Here is a 16,272-nt window from a genome sequence, read left to right on the forward strand (position 1 = left end):
AATAGAATGGCGAAGGATCAGGAAATGGTTTTAATCTCTGGTGAGAATTGAATGAATTAATCATCCCAAAATCATTATAATCAAGTTCAGGTAAAAAGACATTGATTAGAATGTCCTTGACTAATAGTAATTTAACCAACCTCAAGACTTAAGTCTTCAGAAGATAAATTTACTGACTTTTTTTGTAAATTCAGTCACACCATAGCACAAGGATTTATGGTATCTACAGCATACACTTTCCTCAAAATCAATTCCAGGCTTCATCAGGAAAAAAATCATAAATCAGTGTGAATTTAATCATACATTTGAAGATATTCAATGTTCTGCCAACAACCAATGATCAGTCAGCATTAAAAAAACTAATCAAAAACAGGAAAAAATGAAATGCATAATGTGAATGGGAAAGGGGAGAAAAAGAGTAAAATAAAGCTGTACTCATTCATCAGGCTGAAGTGACTATTATAAGCCATGAATTATTTTTCTGGGCAGTTTATTAATTTAAATCTAGCGATTGGCTACAATGCCGTAATTCACTCACTAGTATGCATTATTCTCTGTCTAGCATTTGCCTTATAACATCTTTATCTCTTCATCCAAGCAAGATACTGGAGTTGGAGGCAAGTTCATCTTGTGCTCCATCTAATCTGCAGATAGAAATCAGAACCAACAGCATGTTCTTCATAAGCCCTTTTCAGTTAGCAGCTCAACAATTACTTTTGCCCATTTTGTAACAGTCTTTGTTCTGGATAACTTGCTCTTCCCTCCCCAATCCTCCCCAAAAACTAGAGGGAAGAAAAACTTCAAGTTACAGAGTAATGAGTGGGGGTGATGATGTACGTACAGTATAATCAGACACAGACAGCACTGCAGCAGTTAAAATGAGGAAACAAGTTCTAATTCAAAAAATATAGATTTTCTAAAAATATTAACAGTGATATCCAGGGAAATAACAAATGAGAGAAATGAACAGTATTAATGAACTTCTGGAACATTTAAATGGGCCAAAAATTGCCAGATCAATTTTAATGCAGATAATTGTTCAGTAATGGGCAATGTAGTAATTTGGGAGACACAGCAAAAATTCATCCCTAGGAAGAAGAAGCATACTAAAGGGAGGACGAGGCAACCATGGCTGACAAGGGAAGTCAGGGACAGCATAAAAGCTAAAGAGAAAGCATACAATGCAGCAAAGAGCAGTGGGAAACCAGGGGATTGGGAAGCCTACAAAGACCAACAGAGGACAACTAAAAAAGAAATAAGGAGGGAGAAGATTAAATATGAGGGTAAACTAGCCAGTAATATAAAAGAAGATTGCAAGAGTTTTTTTAGATATATAAAGGGTAAGAGAAAGGCAAAAGTGGACATTGGGCCGCTGGAAAATGACGCTGGAGAAGTAGTAGTGGGGAACAAAGAAATGGCGGAGGAACTGAATAGGTACTTTGCGTCAGTCTTCACGGTGGAAGACATGAGTAACATCCCCAAAGTTCAAGAGAGTTGGGGGGCAGAGGTGAGTATGGTGGCCATTACCAAGGAGAAGGTGCTAGGAAAACTGAAAGGTCTGAAGGTGGATAAATCACCTGGACCAGATGGATTACACCACAGAGTTCTGAAGGAGATAGCTGAAGAGATAGTGGAGGCGTTAGTGGTGATCTTTCAGGAATCACTGGAGTCAGGGAGGGTCCCAGAGCACTGGAAAATCGCTAATGTAACCCCCCTGTTTAAGAAGAGAGTGAGGCAAAAGACAGGAAATTACAGGCCGATTAGCCTGACCTCGGTCGTTGGTAAGATTTTAGAGTCCATTATTAAGGATGAGATTCCAGAATACTTGGAAGTGCATGGTAAAATAGGGAAAAGTCAGCATAGTTTCATCAAGGGGAGGTGATGCCTGACAAATCTGTTAGAATTCTTTGAGGAGGTAACGAGCAGGTTAGCCAAAGGAGAGCCAATGGATGTTATCTACTTGGACTGCTAGAAGGCCTTTGACAAGGTGCCACACAGGAGGCTGCTCAGTAAGATAAGAGTCCATGGTGTTAGAGACAAGATACTAGCATGGATAGAAGATTGGCTGTCTGGCAGGAGGCAGAGAGTGGGGATAAGGGGGTCCTTCTCAGGATGGCGGCCGGTGACTAATGGGGTTCCGCAGGGGTCAGTGTTGGGGCCACAACTTTTCACTTTATACATTAATGATCTAGATGAAGGAACTGAGGGCATCCTGGCTAAGTTTGCAGATAATACAAAGATAGGTGGAGGGACAGGTAGTATTGAGGTGGCGGGGAGCCTGCAGAAGGATTTGGACAGGTTAGGAGAATGGGCAAAGAAGTGGCAGATGGAGTACAACGTGGGGAAGTGTGAGGTCATGCACTTTGGTAGGAAGAATAGAGGCATAGACTATTTTCTAAATGGGGAAAGAATTCAAATATCTGGAGTGCAAAGGGACTTGGGAGTCCTAGTCCAGGATTCTCTTAAGGTTAACTTGCAGGTTGAGTTGGTAGTTAGGAAGGCAAATGCAATGTTGGCATTTATTTCGAGAGGACTAGAATATAAAAGCAGGGATGTGCTGGTGAGGCTTTATAAGGCTCTGCTCAGACCACATTTAGAATATTGTGAGCAATTTTCGGCCCCGTATCTCAGGAAGGATGTTCTGGCCCTGGAGAGGGTCCAGAGGAGGTTCACGAGAACGATCCCAGGAATGAAAGGCTTAACATATGAGGAACGTTTGAGGACTCTGGGTCTATACTCGATAGAGTTTAGAAGGATGAGGGGGGATCTAATTGAAACTTACAGAATACTGAAAGGCCTGGATAGAGTGGACGTGGGGAAGATGTTTCCATTAGTAGAAGAGACTAGGACCCGAGGGCATAGCCTCAGAGTAAAGGGAAGACCTTTTAGAACAGAGATGAGGAGAAACTTCTTTAGCCAGAGAGTGGTGAATCTATGGAATTTATTGCCACAGAAGGCTGTGGAGGCCAGGTCATTGAGTGTATTTAAGACCGAGATAGATAGGTTCTTGATTGGTAAGGGGATCAAAGGTTACGGGGAGAAGGCGGGAGAATGGGGTTGAGAAACTTATCAGCCATGATTGAATGGCGGAGCAGACTCGATGGGCTGAATGGCCTAATTTCTGCTCCTATGTCTTATGGTCTTATTATGAGGCAAAATAAAAGCAAATAAGCTACAGGAGATAAGGCTGATTGGTGGTTGGTGGGGAAGGTAGGAAAATATTAGCAAAGGCAATCCAGTTGGGGGTGGCACTCTTTGAATGTGGGGTTGTGAGTTTCCCCACAGTATAAAAATCAATTTATTCTTAGTGTCAGGTGTGACTCAGAGGTAGCATTCTTGAAGCTGAGCAAGAAGGTTGTTAGTTCAAGTCCCATTTGAGAGATTAATGTCGAAAATTAGGGCTACTACTCTAGGGAAGTGCTGAGGAAGCGCTGCATGGTTGTAAAAGCTGTCTTCCAGATGGGATGTTGTAAACCAAGGCCCCATCTAGTTGGATGTAAAAGCTCCTATGGCACTATTCAAAGAAGCAAGGGAGTTATTACCAGTATCCTCATCAATATTTATCTCAGTGGACTTCGCAGAAACAGGTTTGGTAATTTTCACAATGCTGTGTTCAAATTGGCTGTGTTCCCCACATTACAGTGGTGAATATAGTTCAGAAGTACTTCAGAGGCTGTAAAGTGCTTTGGGATATCCTGAGGTCATGAAGTATGAATGCAATTCTTTCATTCGCTCTCATTTTTAGTGGCAAAAGTGTGAAACTTTTGCTTCCATTTGCCAATGCAAATTGGATACAAGTGATTAATGTATTAAATTACTATTAGGGTTAAATGGTTCCTAATGTAGGGAAGTGAAATGTATACCTAAATGTATAGGCACAGGTGTTCCAGTCAGCCGCAATACTGGGCCACTGCCCGCAAAGTTTGTACCGACCTGACAATAGTGCCCATTTCTTCTGAAATCTTCCGATCCTGGCTGAAGAAGAAACGGGCAGAGCAGCATCTCCTGGGTAAGTAAAACATGTGTAGAAGAACTAGGGGAGGAGAGGACATGCCCTCTTTTCATGGTAGTACCTGCTGTACTCAGGTAAGTTTTTAAAGTTCCAATATAAAATGCAAACAACCTTCCTGGACATAGCTTTGAAAAGTGATTAAAATGTAAATAACCCTTCCTGTAGTTAATGGCTGCACTTCTCCAGCTAATTAAAAAGGCCGTTGTCACTATTTTGCTGCAGACTCTTCAACTCCAAGCTTGAAATTCAGAAGATGGGTGTGAAAAGCTCTATTCTTTCAAGATGGTGTGTGGATGAGTGACATTCGAACTCCATTGTCTGACAAGCCATCAAAAACTATTTATGAGAACAATGGAAAGAGATGCTCTGGTCACATGACAGAAACCAGGTGTTTGATAAGGGGTTTTAATAAGGCATATTCGGATCAGACATGATCAGAAACATCTATACTAGCGAAGGGAAAAGACCCTGTCTATGAAACACCAGTTTTAAGCCACATGTAGGCAGAGACCCGTGTTGATCTTGAACTCTCTACCTGAGGAACCATACCAGGGCTTCGCTATAGGGTTTCGCTTGACTGGATTGGAATAAGAGAAGTTTGCCACTGTGAACATAATTCAACAGTGAATCTGTCCAGAGCCCCAGTGGAAAGGAAGGATTACAGGCCTGCATCGTTTCAAATCTCCACCCCGGGGAAAAGCAAGTGTAACAGAGAACTCTTGAAATCCTAAGATCAACACAGATGTGACTTGCAAGCTTTTCTTATGTGTTATCTGTATGAGTGTGAGAGTGGGTGCAGTTGCATATATTCAGGTGTTGAACAATAAACATTTCTCTTTCTTTTAAAACTTATGAGAAAACTTGGCATTTATCTGTTCCTGACTGCTACAGCACTCAAAATTTTTTAAACACACTGGGTAACATTTCCCTCACTTCAGGGTTGGGGCGGGTTGGGGAAGTGCGGGAGCGGGTGCGAGCGGGCGGGCTTCTGATCGGCGCCCCCAATTGGGGGCGTGCCGCCATTTTATGTGGGCGGGCCAATTAAGACCCGCCTAGCATGACGTGCACCAGGAAGCGCTGTGTGGGCAGCTGGGGGGATTCCCTCAGCCGGGAGTGTGCTCTTTCGCGCATAAGCGCGAAAGAGCGCACAGATCTCCCTGAGGCAAAGTGTTGCCTCAGGGAGATCGGCTCCGATTTAAAGCTTTTAATAAAGACCAGAAAAAAATTTCCCTGCCATGTCCCCTCATGTGACGCTGTTACATGAATTGGGACATGTCCATAACTTTTATTGTAAAATATTCTGCATTTTTTAAAATCACTCATGAAACCTCATCTCACCTGTGGATGAAGATTCATGTTTTTTCACAAGCCCGCCTGGGCTCCCAGCCTGCCCGCCAATCTTAAGGTTGGACGGGCAGGTCCATTAATGACCTTATAGGCTGTTGACAGGTCGGCGGGCGCACATCCGACTAAGATGCGCGCCCACCGAACTGACAATCTAAATCACGCCGGGTGACGTCAAGACGCATGCCCGACGTCACGCCGTGTTGGTGAGCTGGCCCCGCCCCTGCTCGCCGACCGGAAGATGCTGGCCACTGTCTTCGGTCAGTCAAGAGGTGGAGATAAAGGGAGCCATCCCTATCAGCTCCTCAAAAACAAAAATAGCTGGAAAAACTCAGCAGATCTGACAGCATCTGCGGAAAGGAATACAGTTAACGTTTTGAGTCCGTATGACTCGATGAAGAGTCATACGAACTCGAAATGTTAACTGTATTCCTCTCCGCAGATGCTGACTGACCTACTGAGTTTTTCCAGATATTTTTGTTTTTGTTTCAGATTTCCAGCATCCACAGTATTTTGCTTTTACCTAACAGCTCCTCCCTGTCTGTAAGAGTAAGTACACAGATAAATCCTGCATATCTAGCCCAAATCTCCACCCTGAGTTCAGGGTTGGAGACATTCTTGGAGGGTCCAAGGCATCAGGGAATTGGCCTATTATAAGTTTAAACTTCCGGGTCAATTTCCACATATGTCTGTGCGTCAGGACTTCTGTGGGGTCATGGCGTACATCTCCCGACATATTTCCCATCTCCAATGATCTGGAGACTGGAAGGTTTGGGCAATAATACTTTTTTAGCAAGACAAACAGACATAAAAAGTGATCCTTAAAAAACAGGATCCAGTTTTTTTTGATCATTTGATGTTACATGAAATAACTCCAGTACCACATTCAACACTGCACACAGCTCTGGAGCACACAGTAATTAGCTCAGTCATAGAGACCTCGATGATCCCAGGTGCAATCTCCAGTCTGTACTGAATTAATTGACTTCCATTAAGATTGTAATACGTGAGCTACAATTATAGTGCTAATGCCAGAGCTGGGGGTGGTAAGGAGGAGGTCAGCAATCTTGAATGCAGAAATTACCACTGGAATGATGCACACTAGAGGACAGAATCATAGTTAGCTCTGATGCCCAAATGATAGAACAGCCCATCACACCAAACACTGTCAAATTCAAAGAAATAATGCTTCTTCAGTGAGTTAATGATGGCTGTAAAACATCTCTAGAACTGTATTCCAGCAATGAGTCAACGCCATTGGTGAGCAGGGGATGTGGGGGAGTGGAGCGATTGCAATGGGTGATGATAAATTCCCTAAACATGTGGTTATATTTTAGAACAGCTATTAAAAAAAAATTGAAACCAAGGCAAATGTCTTTGGCTTGAAGGAGTTGGTGAGATGGGATGACAGAAGAAACTGGATAGCTAGAAAATTTATTCCAACAGGTCACCTTTTTAAAAAAAAGATACTGACTTCAGTTGTAAAATAGAGTCATAGAGGTCTACAGCACAGAAAAAGGTCCTTTGGCCCATCGAGTCTGTGCCAGTCAAACAAGTACCTAATTATTCTAATCCCATTTTCCAGCACTAGGCCCATAGCCTTGTATGCCACGGCATTGCAAGTGCACATGAAAGTTGTGCATTATTACAATGGGAAGCTGAACCCTTGGCTCGGACTGAAAGCATTTCTTTCTGCAGCATATTTCAGACTCGTTCCTCCTCCACCATAGAACATACACACAGTTTGAAACCATATTTTACTTTATGTTTCTGTGCAAACTTGCAAAATACATTCATTTTGAAATTTTAGTTTGCCTTGACAAGAGATTCTGAAAAAGGCTGATGCCCATATTATTTACAAACCATAAATTGTATTTACTTATAAATACGAAAGAAGGATTTAAATGTGACTTACGGTCAAGTCCGTTGATGTATCTCATTGTTATCTCGCAGTGCCCCCAGACTGCACTGACTATTGGGTACAGTTTTTTCCCTTTCAGACTTCGGAAAGCCACACCCAGATATTGTCCATCAACTATGAAACTCAATGTTCCTTCATCCATATCCAAAACCACCAAGAAACTATCTGGCAGTACAAATGATTCATCTGGCTCCAAAAACACCGGATAGGTTAGTCCTGGCTGGTTTTTACTATTGTGATATAGTTTGTTGCGACCCAAGTCCCAACCCCATGAATCATTATTACTGCCAACTAATGAGGTGTATCCCACAGAATGCAATGGAGCTTCAGCTGTTGCCACTCCAACCACTGCATGTGTTCCTCTTTGTCTCGTAGGCCAGTGAATCTGCCAAACGTGAAGCCCTCGTGTGTACCCAATTTTACCTCGGATACAATCTGTGCTTTGGGCTACTGGGTGTCTGTGAAAGGTTACCTTGTCATCTTCTTTTACAAAAATGTTCAGAGAACGGTCCTCGTTGTTCCAGGCATGTTTTAGCTGAACTTCTCGAGAAGCCGATGGCATATCCAGTAGCATGTCAAGCCGAGTTGGTTTACAAAAGTCAGGACCTCGCAACTCTCGCTTAACTGGCCTGTAGGCTGGTTCCCTCACATCCACAGACTTTATATTCCCTGAGATTTTCTGGCCCATTTCTTGGCTCAAAAACCACTGAGAAGGTTGTTTTGGCCTATTGTTACCTCATGTAAGCACTTCACAGGGAGCCAACAGTATGACAAGCAGACTGATTTATTTCCTCCTTTTTCAGCCAGAGAACAACTTCCTTCAGGGAAAACTCCTAAAATGAAAAGAAAAATCAAGTAAGCTCCAACAAGATGTTTTTCATATATTTTTCCCTCTTTTCTTCACTAACATTTCACAACCAATCTCGTTTTTTAGATCATGGGAAAGAAAAGTATATAGTGTACATCCACAGCTAAATCACATAGCTCCTGCTAGACTTTAACCAGTAAAAGGCTGAAGGAGGATGTAATTTTCCCACATCACTGTAAACTCAGACAAAACTTCCTCTGATTCATAATGGGATACAGACATTCTCCACCTTTGCTTGTTCAAGCCCACACCATATATAGGAGTCAATGGTGAGATCACCATGCACTTTTAAAAAATTCTTTCAGATGGCTCAAATATAAATTTCCATTCATACAGTAAAAAACACTTTTTCTGTGCCAATCAAAACTTCTACTATGGCCTGGATTTTCACCGAGTCAGGATGACTTGGGAGCCCTTTTAAAATGGCAGGCAGATCCCGATTCCAGGATTCCTGACCCCATTCCCAGCTATCTGATTTTCAGGAGTGCCTTTGGAGTGCGGGCTGGTTCCTGTCAAAAGCCTGCATTCGGCACTCCCAACCTGGCCGGCTCCATTGCGGGGATTGGCATGTCCTGCTCCTCCACACGGGGTCAGGCCAGGTTTTTAAAGAGTCAGGGTTCGCGGCCCATCAAGGGAATTGTGAACCCAGTCTGCCTCAGGGGACCTTTTAAAAGATCTGCCTCAGGGGACCTTTTAAAAGGTCTGCCTCATGCCCCCTATGAGAAGCTACCACACCCCATGGCCTGGCATGCCCCCCATGGCATGATTGGACTTTCCACCCACCCCCATTGTGCCCCCTATGTCTAGCTCTACCCTCCCATCCACCCCCTCAATGGCCCCTCATGTGCCCCATGCTAAGCTATGGCACTTTCGTGCCCCTTAACCCACTATAAACTGTATAGAACCAACAAACCCTATAATGACCGTAGAATGTGCAAAAAATTATTTTAAAAAGTAATTCATTCAAACTTTCTCCTATGTTGAAAAATGAGTCATTTCACTACACACTAATAAATGTGTTAATCATCCAGTTCCTTTAAAGTATCAATAACAAAAACCATGAATGCTTGAAATCACTTAACGTAAACAAACATTTTGAAATTGACAGCAGAGATCAGAGATCCTGAGCTGTCAAACAAACAATGTTTTCTCTGGGCCACAGTTGTTTAAATAAGTGTTATAAACATCTGGGCTGCGTGACTGACACCTCAGGTTCTTTGATTTCTGCTTTCTATTTCATGTTTGTTTGTTTAAACAACGTTAAGTGGTTTCAAGCGATTGTGGTTTTTGCTATTGATACTTTAAAGGAATTGGATGAATGACACTTTCATTAGCTTATAGTGAAATGACTTTTTTTTAAACGTAGGAGAAAGTTGTTAATGAATTACTTTTTATAAAAGCTTTTTTTAAAAAACACATCCTAATGTCACTATAGGGTTCATTGGTTTTATACAGTAAATAGCGGGTCAAGCGGCATGGAAATGCCATAGGGGTCATGATGGCCCACATGGGGTGGCTGGGTGGAAGAGCAGAGCTTGGCATGGGGGTGCATGTGGAACCAAAGGGGGTGAGTGGGGGTTTGAGCTGGCATGGATGGGACAGTGGGAGTGTTTGGAGGGCGAGGGGTTTTGTGGGGTGAGGGCTAGAGGTTGTGTGTGTTTTTATTTTAACGGGGACAAGTTCTACAACATCAAGGTTGGCCGCTTAAACAGCCCACCTCAGCACCCGGCAGCCTCTGTGGCTGCATCCAAACTTTTCCCGGGTTGGCTGGCCTGACTCCAGCCCGCACCCACCCATGGCAATGAAGATCCAGCCTTTGCAGGCACTCTCTCCTGTGGCGGGTGGGCTGAGCCAGGAATCTTTCTGATTCACGCTACACGCCTTGAGGGTGAAAATCCAGGCCTACATGTTTCCAGATCCTCCTACACTCAATCAAATTCAAGGGAAACTGACACAGACTAAAATTTATAAGGTAAATAATAAAATAAACTTTGCTCTATGAGAAAATGTCATACCCATTTAAAATCCAAACAGATTGTCTGAAATGTCCACACGTTTTTACTGTGTACTTGAACTTATTGCACATAGACTAAATGGAGTTACAAATAAGCAAGTCAAGTTTAGGTAATGTGCTCACTGATACAGCTACCAGGAAAGACTGAACAAACTAAGGCTCTTTCCTATAGAAAGGAGAAAACAGAGAGCTGACCTGATAGATGCTTTTAATTATGAAGGGTTTGATAGGTTTGAGGTAGAGAATGTGGTTCCACTTATGGGGAAACTTGGGGTTAAAAACATGAGATAGTCACTTTGTTTCAGACAGGTGATGAGAATATGAAACTGAAACTCACCACTATCTGGAATAGCAAGGCAGATGCGTTTAAAGGGAAGCTGGCAAAGTACTGAGGGAAAAAGGGATCGAAGAATATGTTGAAAGAATGTGATGAAATAAGATGGGGAGGTGCTTGTGTGGAGCATAAACATTGGCATAGACCTGTTGGGTTGAATGGTTAGTTTCTGTGCTGCCAAATTCCACGTAATATTTTCACCTTTGTCTATTCCTACATTTAAATCAAAAAGCACCTTTCATATTACAAAAATAGAGTGTTGTCCCTTTGAAGCCATGTATTTAAATGGCAAGATCTTATCAAATGAACCTCCACAATGAGCTACCTGTCAGTGTTTTTAAGAAAATAACATACCGAGTGGATTGAAGAAAGTCCAAAAGGTGTGTTGTAATGAGAGTTCCAAAAAGTATTTAATGTGAAAGGCTATATTAAAACTTGAAGCAGAATCAGATTCAAAATGAAAGTTGGGGATGAATAGAATCCACTAAGGGGCAGAAGGCAGCGGTATCAGTTGAAGGACTTGTGTGATGAAGGGGCGGAGAAAAGTGCTGAGTAGAATACACCAGGGATTAATTATTTATTATTTTATTTATTATAACATAAAGGATACTATCCTAAAGGGTGTGCAGGAGCAGAGAGACCTGGGTGTACATGTACATAAGTCATTAAAGGTGGCAGAACATGTAGAGGGAGCTGTTTCTAAAGCATACAGTATTCTAGGCTTCATTAATAGGGGCCTAGAGTACAAGAGCAGGGAGGTTACATAAGACACTGGTTAGACCTCAGCTGGAGTATTGTGTACAGTTCTGGACGGCACACTATAGGAAGGATGTGAACACATGGGGGGAAGTGCAGAAGGGGCTTACAAGAATGGTTCCAGGGATAAGACACTTCAGTTATGAGGAAAGATTGGACAAGTTGGGAAAATTTTCCTTGGCGAGGAGAAGGCTGAGAGGAGGCTTGATAGAAGTTTTCAAATTAATGAGGGGCCTGGACAGAGCAGATAGGGAGAAACTGTTCCCGCTCATAAATAGATCGAGAACCAGAGGGCACAGTTTTAAAAAATGTTTTGCAAAAGAAGCAAATGCGAGGTGAGAAAAAGCTTTTTCACACAGCAAGTAGTTAGGGTTTGGAATGCACAGCTGGAAGTGGGGTGGAGGCATTCAAGAGGGCATTGGATGATTATTTAAATAGAAATAATGTGCAGGGTTATGGAGAAAAGGCAGGAGATTGGCACCAAGTTAAAATGCTGAGAGAGCCGGTGCAGACACGATGGGCCGAATGGCCTCCTTCTACACCGTAACAATTCTGTGATCAGTTTTGGTCTCTGCAGAATCATGTACTGGAATCAAAACATGTCTTAGTTTTATATAAGATAGATAGAAGAATAAATTTGCTTTTATAAAGGTCCTTTCACAACTCAGGATGGTCCAAAATGCTTTGCAAGTGATGAAATACTTTTGAAATAAAGTAGGGAAATGCAGCAATATAATTTGCACAGGCAGATTCCCCAAACAGCATTTAAATTTTTTGGTGATGTTGGTATATGGATAAATGTTGGCCTGGGCACTGGCAGAAATCTCCTGCACTGATTTGAATAATGACTTGTGTAGTGTTCAATTGTTCTGTGTTTGAATATGAGTCTGTTTACCATTGTTGCTCATTGTGCTTGATTGGTTAAACCTGGATGTGGACTCAGGGAAAAATAAACAAACTGTAGAAAGACTCAAGAGTATTTAAGTAACACGAGAGCATTTCTCTCTCAAGCCAGAATGAAAGAATGGGCAGACAAACAATACTACAACTAGAACATTCCAAGCAGTAGACAAAGTATTGGTATTGCTACCTTTGTAGTGTGAACCCTGAAAGCAAAATTTAGTGGCCCCTACAAGATAAGTTAGGAGAGTTAGTGCAGTGACTTATCTGATAGATACTCCTGAGCGTAGGAAGAAGGAACGGTTACGTCACAAACATATTGAAGCTGTGTCATTGCAGAGGAGATGATCAGAAAGAGCAAGTGTGCCCGGTGGTAGAAGTAATGGAGGATGACAAAGACAGTAAAGATCAAGTGGAAGAAATAAACAGCGCACAAAGTGAACCACCTACAATTTGACTAGTCAATACGAAAATAATGGGACAGTTAGACACTATTCTCCTATTTAGAGGAAGGATCACGGGAATATTTAAATAAGGTTACAGTGAAAGTTTAAGGAAATTTGTAGGGATACACCTGAATGTACTACATTAACTAAACATGATATGGACGTAGGAGACTCAGTGCCGATCAAACAATATCCATATCGGTTGAGCCCAGAAAAACAAGCTGAGTTAGAAACAGAGATCAAATAAAAGCTGGAAAATAAATTGATTGAGCCCAGCCAAAGCAGCTGGAGTTCACCAGTTATATTGGTTCCCAAGTTGGATGGATCCACTAGATTTTGTACAGACTACAGGAAATTGAATGTAGTAACAAGGATGGATTCGTACCCTATTCCTCAGCTACAGGATTGCATCGATAGGGTGGGCAATGCCTCATTTCTTTCTAAAATTGACCTATTGAAGGGGTACTGGCAAGTGCCTTTAACATCAAAGCCTAAAGGAATATCTAGCTTTGATACGATCCACTTGGTGTAACAATGTCTAGGAATGTGTGGGTTTTATAAGAAATTTGTGCCTAATTTAAGCACAATAGCTGTACCTCTAACCAATTTGTAAAGAAAACGGGCAAAAATGATATGGCCGGCAGAAAGCCAAACAGCCTCTAAAAAGCTGAAGGCAGTCTTAATAAATGAATCTATATTGGCTGCCCCTGACTTTGCCAAACCTTTTAAAATGGCAGTTGACACTAGTGACTTGGGGCTAGGTACAGTTCATTAGAAGATGATAAATTAAGGATAGAGAAGCAGGTGGGGTACTTTTCCAAGAAACTAAATCAATATCAGAGGAGGTACTCTACAGTAGAAAAATAACCTCTAGAATTGTTGTTGTCTCTTCAACATTTTGAAGTTTATGTCCGACACGATAACAAAGAAACACTAATCTACACTGACCATAATCCGCTGGCATTCATTGAGAAATTAAAAACTCGAAATACGAGACTGTTTAGATAGAGTCTATTGTTTCAACCATTCAAGGTAAAGATTATTCACATTGCTGGTAAAGATAATGTGATCGTGGATGCCTGGTCCTGGGTGTAAATTTTGAAATAAGTATAAGGGGGAAGAATGGATGAATGAGTGTAAGTCTCGTGTTTTGTTGTCCATGTGTCACATACCTTGTGATGAAATGCATTTTTAAAAATGGCGTTTCATCCTTTTTAAAGGCGGAGGCATATAAAGAACCTATTTTTATTTTTCTTGTACTGTGGGTTTAAAAACTATCATGGTTGCAGTTGAAAGGCATGTTCACTGGAACAGAATGAGGAATGTCTACAATGTTGCTATCCTGGAACAGACTGTGCCAAAAAAGAACAGGATGGTGCTGGAAACGGGTCCTGGACTAAGGTGAAATGCCTGATTGGCTCCTGACCAGGTGACCAGGGTTTTGTGCGCTAACAGTGTAGACAGTACCACTCCTAGCCTGCAAAGAGGGAAGACCTAAAACCTCTCATCTGTGTTTGTAAGATTCCAGTAATTCTACCATAGTAGCTAGCTGGCTATTCCTCACATTTCTGTAACCTGCTTTCTCTGAAAATCCCTGTCAAGAGGAAAGGGGGAAAAATCACCAGTAGAGACATTGAAAAGCAAGTTTTTCAACCAGTGAACCACACACTCAAAATGCTGGGAGACTGACCACCTTGTGTCATCAACAACAAACAGCAAGGAATTTGGAAGACATCAATCAAAATCAACCCATCTAATCCTGTGCTGTGGATTGGTGCTATTGAAGTTGTTTATCTCACACTTAAAATCCATGGTGTGTGTGTGTGTGTGTGTGTAGGGGTTTAAGAAGGGGTAGAGTTTAAGTTATAGAGTTAGAAATTAGCAGTTCATATTTCTTTCTTCTGCCGCTAATTAAAGACAATTTGTTCAATAAAGTTATTTATTTGTTAAGTTTACAAAACTGGTGCTTGTATTCTGTTAACCTAAATTAAACTGTTAGGTATAATTGGGGCAATCTGGTAGTTTGGTCAAACTCTTCACATTTGTTGGGGCTCGGGGAACAGTGGGGCTTGATATTACAGTGCATTATCTCCAGTGAATTGTGTCAACAGATAAAACTAGTGTCATCAATGCATAGATTTGAGATATAAAATGTGCATCATGTTGGGCCATATTAAATCCATCTGAGGGCGCAAAATGCCCTTGGCTTAACATCTCATCTGAAAGACCGCACTTCTGACAATGTCTCGCTCAGTAATGCATTGAAGTGCCAGCCCAGTTTATGTGCTCAAGTCCCAGAGTGGGACTTGAATTCATGTTGAGTGCACTACTCAGCCAAGGCTCCCCAAAGATGCAATTTTTTTAAACTGCTTACAAACAGTTTGAAGTAAGGTCTGTAGGCAAGCACTTAAAAGTTGTGCTTTCAAAAGATTTCCAACTTGGATGATTTAGACTGGACAACTTTGATATATTCCATGAATAATTAATTACTAAATTGGATATTTTTTTGTTCTGGTTGCTTCCAGTAATTTATTTAAAAAAGGGCTCCAAGATATTTTCCTCAGATTCATCACTCAATGAGCTGGCCCAGTTTGGCAGGAATGACAATGAAGTAGATGGGCATGCCTTTTCTATCTCTCTTAACAGTACATATTCCATACCCGTACCAAAAGGATCTGGCTTATTTGATGTATCCATATACATTTCTTCTTCATGTAGTTGTCCCAGAAATCACGCCAATAGCGAAACAGCAACCCTAATGATCTAGTCCTTGCTTTCCCCCTATTGGCTGATAATTAGTGTAGGAGAATTGTTTTGGCAGCTTTTCACTCCTATTTTTCATTCTCAAAGTTTCTGATTTCCGCTTGTACTTTTCTCACCCTTACCTTCCGCCCCCAACATTGTAACCCCAACTGCCATTGTGTGGAAATTGGAAATTTACTTCCAATGATCTTATAAGAGCACCAAACTCTACTTAAGTATAGAGTGCTTTATCTACTATAGCTAGCTACTATATGAAATAACCCCTGATTTAATGTCATTGCTATATAGTTTGGATCTGGTGAGTCTACTGGTGATATAATATAAAACTATAAATTTTGAACATTCAAAAATCTTTAGGCTCTTGCTTAAGGGATTTTGAAAAGCTACTTAATTTTTTTGATCCTACATGCCTTGGACAGGTTCTGTGTGTCAGACTTTTTAAATGGTATAAATTCTGTAGTTTTTAATTAAAGAAATCTTGATCTAACTCCAAATTAACTTTGCCTTGTAGTCACTGTGGTAATAGTTAGGCTCAGAATTTCCTCCTGATTTGCATCCAAAAACACACACATTTGGGCACAAGCAAGCCAAGCAATGCAAAACAATCATGGAAATTTGGGCATAAGTGCATTACATTTGTAACTACAATATGCCCAAGTATCCACAATATTTAAGCACATTCATTGAACCCTGCATCTACACAACACTGGTCATGGCCCGAGCACACAGCGAAGGGTTACTCCAACTGAATTTGCTTGGGGCAGAGGTGGAGCTCATTACATTGTGCCCAGATTCTCAGGTGCACAGGAGCTCTTGGTCGCATGAATCCAGTGTAAACCAACTGACCAGCAATGAATTAATGCCTCATGTTGACCCTGGTGAAGTAGAAATAATGGCCAGAAATTTCCCCCGTT

The 16,272-nt window shown here is 41.6% G+C and overlaps 1 protein-coding gene across 2 annotated transcripts in view; it reads right to left on the reverse strand.

The window, feature by feature from the left end:
- LOC144693734 (SPRY domain-containing SOCS box protein 1-like) overlaps positions 1 to 16,272 on the reverse strand; it is a 229,914-nt gene that overhangs the window by 111,838 nt on the left and 101,804 nt on the right. For both annotated transcript variants that reach the window (XM_078563681.1, XM_078563680.1), the window contains one exon: positions 7,272 to 8,110. In XM_078563681.1, the coding sequence (XP_078419807.1) occupies positions 7,272 to 7,965 (694 nt within the window). In that variant the 5' untranslated portion in view covers positions 7,966 to 8,110. The remainder of the gene's footprint in view (positions 1 to 7,271; positions 8,111 to 16,272) is intronic.

This window comes from Cetorhinus maximus, chromosome 19, assembly GCF_964194155.1.
Source record: "Cetorhinus maximus chromosome 19, sCetMax3.hap1.1, whole genome shotgun sequence".
Classification (NCBI taxonomy): domain Eukaryota; kingdom Metazoa; phylum Chordata; class Chondrichthyes; order Lamniformes; family Cetorhinidae; genus Cetorhinus; species Cetorhinus maximus.